General features: G+C 73.1%; 3 protein-coding genes across 3 annotated transcripts in view; 1 reads left to right on the forward strand and 2 right to left on the reverse strand.

Annotated features, from left to right (window-relative positions):
• The window catches only part of H696_01972 (hypothetical protein), a gene marked incomplete at both ends in the record, with an annotated part of 2,762 nt that extends 1,602 nt beyond the window's left edge, over window positions 1–1,160 (forward strand). Inside the window, one exon of the mRNA XM_009495874.1 lies at window positions 22–1,160. Coding sequence (XP_009494149.1) covers window positions 22–1,160 — 1,139 coding nt within the window. The remainder of the gene's footprint in view (window positions 1–21) is intronic.
• A 124-nt stretch (window positions 1,161–1,284) lies between these two features.
• On the reverse strand, window positions 1,285–4,673 carry H696_01973 (hypothetical protein; the record flags this gene model as incomplete). The annotated part of the gene is made up of 1 exon (XM_009495875.1): window positions 1,285–4,673. The coding sequence occupies one exon, from the start codon at window positions 4,671–4,673 to the stop codon at window positions 1,335–1,337; it is 3,339 nt and encodes a 1,112-aa protein (XP_009494150.1). The 3' UTR covers window positions 1,285–1,334.
• Window positions 4,674–5,275: 602 nt separating this feature from the next.
• H696_01974 (hypothetical protein) lies at window positions 5,276–7,446 on the reverse strand. The gene is made up of 3 exons (XM_009495876.1): window positions 7,027–7,446; window positions 5,979–6,737; window positions 5,276–5,853 (listed from the first exon to the last, which is right to left on the reverse strand). Exons 1-3 carry the CDS (start codon window positions 7,378–7,380, stop codon window positions 5,314–5,316), a joined length of 1,653 nt encoding a protein of 550 aa, XP_009494151.1. The 5' UTR covers window positions 7,381–7,446; the 3' UTR covers window positions 5,276–5,313.
• Between the last annotated feature and the right edge of the window lie 127 nt (window positions 7,447–7,573).

Below are 7,573 nucleotides of genomic sequence, written 5' to 3' on the forward strand. Positions count from 1 at the left end.
CCCCCCCCCCCCCCCAAAAAGGCGGCCACGTCTCCGACGTCTTCGCACACCATGACAACCTGGTCATCCACCAGGGCGCCGGCTTCGGGGCCCTCTCGCCCGAGCGGCCGGCCACCTCGCGTGGCGGCATGCGCGACCACAATGTCTCCCAGATCTCCATGGCCCCGGTGCAGGACACCGACCCCGCGTCATCGCCCGGGTCCGAGCGCTTTGCCGGACGGTCGTTCTTCGGCGAGGACGCGCCGGAGGCCCCGCGCTCGCCCACCTCGGCCGAGGTGACTGCCGCCCGGCGTTTCGCCAGCCAGGTCGGCTTCGGCCCGGTGGAGGACCCCTCGACCGCGGCTCCCATCGATCCGAATGCCCCGCAGACGGACTTCCAGCGGAATCGCACCCGGCACACCACCTCCAATGTGGGCTTCGCCGGGCCGGAGGACGCGGTCCCCGCATCGCCCGGCGGCCCGGGCGGCTTCGGTGGCGGTCCGCGCGGTTCCAACCTCGGGGTCTGTGACGGGTCCTTCTCCTCTCCCGGGGCCGAGGCCCTGGTGCCGGGGGTGGCCGCCTCGCCGGCGCGCTTCGCCGGAGCCGGCCAGCGCCTGGTTTTCGAGGAGTCCATTGAGGATTACCAGCAGCATCTGGCCGAGCAGCGCGCGGCCGAGGAGCAGTCCAAAGCCGAGCAGCGCTCCCGGGCCGCCGGCTTCGGGGGGTTCATTGCTTTTGATGCGGCGGCCCCGGCGGCCGCCGGGGCCGGAGCCTCCGGCAGCCCGCGCCAGACCGCCAGCACCGGGTCCGCCTTCGGCGGGCAGCTGGACCACATGCCGGCCGGGGCCGGCCCCACCGATGACCCGGCCACCGCCGGGCGCTCCTTCAGCAGCCTCGCGGCCCCGGTGCCGGAGTCCCCGCAGCGCCGCCGGGCCCCGGTATCCTCGGCCCAAACGCACAACCACTCGTCCCTGCTCCTGGCCGATGGTGACCCCGCTTATGAGCATGTCCACCGGCCGGGCCGGCGGTCGGCGGCCGACGTCCTGGCCGAGGAGTCCGCTCCGGTGGCCGAGGACCCGGTCACCCCCGCCCCGGCGGCGGCCACCGCCGCTGCCACCATCACCACCACCACCGCCACCACGGCCCCAGTTGAGCGTGGCTTCGGCACTTCCTTCTGGTGATGCGGGTGTGCATATGCACATGCGCCCATGCACATGCGCACACGCGCATGGAGGTCCACCCCTGCGCTTGCCCGGCTGTCACAACCTATTTATGTGTTCGTGGCCCTCCCTCCTCCGTCCCCCCCCCCCACCTGCAAGTGGAGAGGAAAGGGCGGGCCAGGATACTTGTATGTGCTAGGTGCTGGTGTCCACCAGGAAGGGGAAGGTCCGGTACATGCTGGCAATCACCTGCAGAGCCTGGTTCCGGTGGCAGGCAGCCATGGCATCCATGCCACGCTGGAGCGCATGCACCGAGGCCGTGACAAAGCGCTCGATGTCGTCGCAATCCCGGAGGAAGGTCTGCCGGAGTTGCGCCGCCCGGGGGAGCCCGGCCCGCCGGGCCGCCCGGCGAAGGATCTCCACTTCGATGAGAACCCGCCCATACAGCCGGATGTCCGCCGTGCTGAGCAGGTCGATCGAGTGCAGCGCCTGCCCGGCAAAGCCCGGAGTCGGGGCCAGGACATCCAAGGCCAGGGCACTGCTGCCGCCGGCCAGGGGTCCGCCCGGTGCTCCGACCGGCGGCACCCCGCGCCCATGCTCGCTGATGCTGTCCGAGAACCCGTGCCCCGAGTGGGGATGCCGGTGAAAGGCCCCCGGCGACAGGGGCGACACGTCGTCCGGGCTCCCAGCCTGGGACGGCCCGCCGGCCGGGGCCGCGGCGCCCGACCGATCGGCCGGCGTGGCGGCCGTGCTCGTCAATAGCAATGTGTCGGCCGAGGAGGCGAAGGAATTGATGAGCGTTCGCTCCAGGCCGCGCATGGACTCGCACAGGTGCAGCTGCGCCTCGCGGGCCGAAGTGGACAGGCCGCGCGCCCGGCGCAGGGCATTCCGCAGGCCCCACAGCGTGGCCAGCACCAGGGCCGTGGCCGGGGTCACGGCCACCAGCGCGAAGTTCAGGGTATTGGCGCGGAGCAGCCGGTCGACCGCCGCCAGGGCCGTTTCCAAGTCCACACGGGTCTTTTGCACCTGGATCAGCAGCAGCCGCGGCAGGGGCCCGATGACGGCCGACAGCAGGGGCCGACGGGTTTCGCGCTCGAAGGCCGCATTGACGATGGCCATGTCCTGCAACTCCGGGGCCAATTCCCCGCCGGCCGGATTGAGCCGCGCATCGGACAAGTCGAAGACACCGTCCCGGCCGCCGGCGCCCTCCAGGTCCAGCTGGTTTTCGACCCCGGGCGTCAGGAGCCGCAGCAGCATCGGCGGCTCCCGTTGGCGCTCCGCCTCCGCATAGGCGGTCACCATGCGCTCCAGCAGGGCCCGGTCCAATTCCAAGGACCCTTCATTGATCATGCGCAGTTGCCCGGCCCCGGGGCCGCCCCCCCGGCCGCCGTACTTCACCGTGTCATAGACATCCAGCAGCGGAGCCACCACCCAGTCGGTCAGCAGGCGCCGGGCCAGCAGGACCGCCTCCTGGGCCAGATTGGCCACCGTCGGCTGGAAGGAGGCCAGCCGCCCGAGAATCGGCCCGGCGGCCAGGGTCCCGGCCAGCAGCGGCAGCCAGTACCGAAGTAGCAGCCGCGGCGGCCGGTGCGCCCGCAGGATGTGCATGGTCCGGAAGCTGAACTGCGATGCGGCCATGTTCACCTCGCGCAGGAGCTCCGGCCCGAGGGCGTCGTCACCCGGCGGCCGGGCCGGGGCCAGGGCCGCGAAGTCCGGCCGCTGGCTGGCCGACAGCCGCGACAGTCGGTCATGCTGGTGCTGGTGCTGGTGCTGCTGCTGCAGGGTGGTGCCGGACTCCGGCTGGGGCTCCTCCTCGAAGTCGCTGCCGGCGCCCCCGGTGCCGGGGCCCTCGCCGCGGTCGGCGGCCGCGGCCGCCTGCGCGAAGAAGTCCATCGACCCGGCCGCGGCGAAGGCCGTCTCCGGGTAGTAGGTGTCGTCGGCGAAGATGCGCCGCCAGAACCCCTGGTTCGGGGCATGGGTGCTGGTCTCCGGCAGGGACAGGGCGCAGCACACATCCGTCAACACCAGGGCCGCATAGTCGCGCAATTGGTCCGGCGCCCGGGGAGCCCCAATGTCCCGGGCCACCGCGTCATTCAGCAGGCTGACACTGAGGGCCACCGAGCCGAGGGCATCGTGCACCTGTTGCCGAGCTCGCCGGAGCAGGCGCAAGTGCCCGATGGCCAGCCACTCCGTGTGCCGGCCCAAGCGCCAGCCGAAGGGGAAGAGTTCGACCGCGGCCATGGCCAGCGGGCGCCAGGACTTCGGGGTGCCGGCGGGGTCCGGCACGTGCGGGCCCCGGCTTGGCCAGGCACCGGCCGGCGGGGTGGCCCGGTCGGTGGGTGGCAGCCCGGCGGGGCTGCCGGCGGTCCCGGCCCCGGCCCCGGCCCCGGCCCCGGCCCCGTCCGCGTCCGCGTCCGCGTCCCCAGCCGGGTGCCCGCCGCGCAGGAACCCCGGGAGCCGTGGCGACAGGTCATGCTCATAGCGCTGGCGATACATGGACCCGGTGCGCGCGGCCCAGGCCGCCAGGAAGCGCACATACCGCAGACGGCCTCCACTGACCAGGATGTCGGCCGACGGGGCTGTCGAGAGGACCCCGAGGCGGATCAGCTGGCTGAGCAGGGCCCGCAGCAAGATGCGCCCCAGGTCCACCGGCACCTGCTGCAGCCGTAGGAGGAAGAGCCACTGCGAGGAGGACCGGTGCAGGCAGCCCTGCCACCAGTCCAGCAGATCGCCGCTGCGACCGCCGCGCGCGGCCAACGCCCGCCCGGCCGACCCGGCGATGGCCACCGCGCACTTGGCCAGGATGAATGCCTGCAGGGCCTCCTCCAAGCGGCCGGCATCCACATCGGGGTCCGTCTCGTCCGGCGAGTCGGCCAGCAGGATGTCCTGCGGGCCGGCCGGGCCGCCGGCGGCCGCGGCCCCGCTGGTCCCGGCGTCATCCGGCCCGCCGCCGGCCGCGGCCGAGTCATCCGGGGCCGAGGCCGAGGCCGTGCGCGAGGCCGGGCCCCCGGCCCCCGGCCCGGCGTGCGCCTGCAACAGCCGCCGCCCGGTCAGCGACCGCTTGAGCCCCGGGCGCGTCAGCCAGTCGATCAGATCCGACGCCGGGTGCCCGAGGACCCCGGGCCCCGGGCGAGCGGCGCCCAGCCCGGAGGACAGGGAAGACCGCCGGGTGCCCGGGTGCGTGGGGGCCGGTGTCGCCGGCCCGGTGGCCAGGTCCGGCTCCTCGAGGCCGTCGGTGTCGGCCTCAGGGGATCGCGCGGCGAGGGCCGCCTCGGCCGCCTGCTCGCGCTGCCGGCGGATGATCTCCTGCAGCTCCAGCCACAGGGCCGCCACGTCCTGGATCTCCTGGACATGGCTGCTTGGGGAGAAGCTCCGGTCCAGGCCGCCGCCGGCCGCATCCGACATGACCAGCCGGCTCAGCGACCGGGAGATGTCCTCCGCGCGTGGGCCGTATACCCGGTGGACCTGCCTCCACCAGGAGGCCGACACCCGGGCGTCAAGCGACCGGGACACCCGCCGGACCGTGCTGTCCATGTCGCCGACTCGGGGGAGGTGCGGGGGACTGGGGCAGGGGGGTGGGGGGAGCGTGCGTGCGTGCGTGCGTGCGTGCGTGCGTGCGTGCGTGTGTGTGTGTGTGTGTGCGGTGTATGCGGTGGCCCGCGTCCTTTGTCAGGAGGGGGGGACGGGAACGAGGGCAAAGGAGGGGAGTCAATCGGAGGCTGGGCTACCTCGACCCCTCGCGCGAGCTGCGCCGCGGCGCCCTTTTTTTCTCGGGTCCTGCCCAGGGGCCCTGGCGGGGATGGCGGCCGGGGCTGGGCGCGCTCACGGGGGGGGGCTGCGGTCTCTGCCCGCCCCCCCCCCCCCCCCCCCCCGCGCGACAGCCATCCGTCGCCGGCTATCTCCCAGGCCCCGGAGGGAAAGCGCGTCCTCGCGGCCACGGCCACATCCCGGGGCTGCGACCTGGGCGCCCCGCCCCAGGTCCGCGCAATCTAGACCCCAGTGTCCCCTGTGGTGTGCGCGGGCAGGCGCGCGTCCCGGGCCTGGCAATCCGCCCCCCCCGGGCCGCGCACGCCCCATCGCGGCCTAAACGTGTTCACCACCCCAGGGCAACGCGCGCCCCATACGGGCGGCTATCATGTGCCAACGAAGGGGTGTATTATCTCCGGCGCGCCGGCTAAAAGAGCACGGCCCCGCTGGAGCCGTGCTGGCCGGGGTCTGGTCCCCCAGCAGCGCCCAGCATCAGGTCCTCGGCGGGGCCGGGCCCAGGACCGTGGTGGTAGCGGTGGAGCTGGTCAGGCCCTGCGCCCGGGCCCTGGCGAACCGGAGTCAGTGGCCCCTCCGCCAGGGAGGGAGGGCCACCGGCCTCGTGCAGGGCGACCCCGGCCCCGGTGAAGGACCCGGCCAGGGGGAGGCCCAGTGCAGCCGGATCGGCCGGCGTGTCCAGCAAACCGTGCCGATGGAGGCGCTCTTCGAAGCTCGGCGAGCGCCCAAGCTGCAGGACACTGGCGGCCGGCGACCCGCCTGCCAGGGTGGCCCCGACATCCAGCGAGAAATCCGACCGGCGCTCCCCGGCGAAGGGGCTGGCACAGGAGGCCGCCACGCGTGCCGCGTCCAGGGCGGACTTGAGCGAGGCATTCTCCTGGTTTAGCCGGGTGATCTCCAGCGTCAAGGCCCGGACGATGGCCTGCGAGTCGGCCGCCGCCGTGGAGGAGGGCTGGGCATTTCCCCGGGCCGCGGGTTTGCATGTGTGTGTGTGTGTGTGTGTCCGTGCGCATGGACGTGTGAGTGGGCGCATGGCCGCCAGGATGGATACATGGGGGAGCCCACGCCGGGACGTACCGGGGTCGGCGTGGACGAGGCATAGCCGCCCATGCGCGAGATCATGCTCGATGGGGAGGAGAAGAAACTGCGCACGGCACCGGTGGCTGGCGCCGGTGGCGGCGGTGGCGAAAAGGGCCCGGCGCACGCCGCGCACAGGGCCCCGTTCCCGGGCGAGGGAGGTCGCTCGGCCGAGGCCGTGCGCAGGCGGATGATCTCCAGGGCGATGGGCCGCAGCCGGGGCGGCAAGGCGCGCAGGTCGCCCCGCAGGATGGCCTCCGATCGGGCGGCATACTCGTCCGGCTCGGCGGCCGGGAGGTCGCCATCCGGCGTGGCCGGGCGTTCGCCGGCCAGTGGAGACTCCGGCGAGCCGAGCCCCGAGCCCGGGTCCGGGCCGTCGGACACCGCCGGGCTGGAGGCCGCGGCTGTGTTGCTGCTGCTGCTGCTGCTGCCCCCGGCGGCGGACAGACTGGTCGACGCGTCGGCCGCCAAATTTTCCAGTGCCCGGACCAGGCCGACGATCGGCGACTCGGCTGCTGTGAAGGTGGCCCCGGCCCCGGTGGCGCCCATGCTCGGGGCCAGGGCCGCGGCCACGATCGATGACAGCGGCTCCGTGGACACCGGGTGGCTGGGGGAAGGTTGAGCGCCTGGCGTGCGCCCGGCGGTCCGCTGGGCCGGGAAGGCATCGGCATCGGCCGACGGCCCGAGCAAGCCAAAGCACAGTAGTGACATGGTAGACGCCAGGCGTGCGGCGTCCTGCTTGGCCCGTGTGCTGGCAGGCTGGGGGTCAGCGTGTGTGTGTGTGTGTGTGTGTGTGTGTGTGCGTGCATGGAGGAGAGGGGATCATGCGATGCCGAAGAAGGTCGACGAGAGGAGAAAGATTAGTGCCCGGAAATCAACAACCAGAGGGAAGATCGGGGGAGGGGGGGGGGGGGGGACGGGAGAGAGAGAGAGAGAGAGAGAGAGGGGTAGGGAGCAGGGGACTGCGGGCACCCATATCCGCGGGCATATGCATCTATACGTGTGTGCGTGTGCGTGTGTGCGCATGCCAGCATGGGCGTTCACGCACCGGCAGTGACACCAGCGGCCCGAGGGCCCGCTTTGCCTCGGTCAACATGGTGGACATCTTGGCGATGGCATCGGCCACGTCCCGGTCAAAGGCATCAGATGCCGCGGCCCCGGCGCCAAGGGGTGGCGGCCCCCCGGGGCGCAATAGCGCCGGCAGGGACCCAAGGTCCCCGGCGTCCGGGGCCTCGTCATCGTCGCTGTCGGCGATCGGCCCGAGAGCAAGCACATCGCCATGGTGATGGTCGGTATCCGAATCCGAAAGGACCGGGTCCAGGCCCAGCGACAGGGACTCCGGCGACTGGCCGGCAGCCGACGGGTCCTCCGGCGTGGCAGAGACGGGGGGCGGGACTGGCATGGCAACAGGCCGCGACCAGGCGGATGCGTGTGTGCGTGTGTGCGTGGGCGGGGGGGGGGGAGCGGGCGGAGGAGAGGGATGCGGGAGGGAGGCAGCGGGCAGGGGCAGGGAAGGAGAAAAACCTCTGTCCCCCCCCGGCGGCGGGAGGCGCCGGCCGGCCCCGAGCCGCCGAGCGAAAAAAGACCTGCTCCGG

The sequence above is a fragment of the Fonticula alba genome (assembly GCF_000388065.1).
Source record: "Fonticula alba strain ATCC 38817 unplaced genomic scaffold supercont2.3, whole genome shotgun sequence".
Taxonomy (NCBI): Eukaryota; order Rotosphaerida; family Fonticulaceae; genus Fonticula; species Fonticula alba.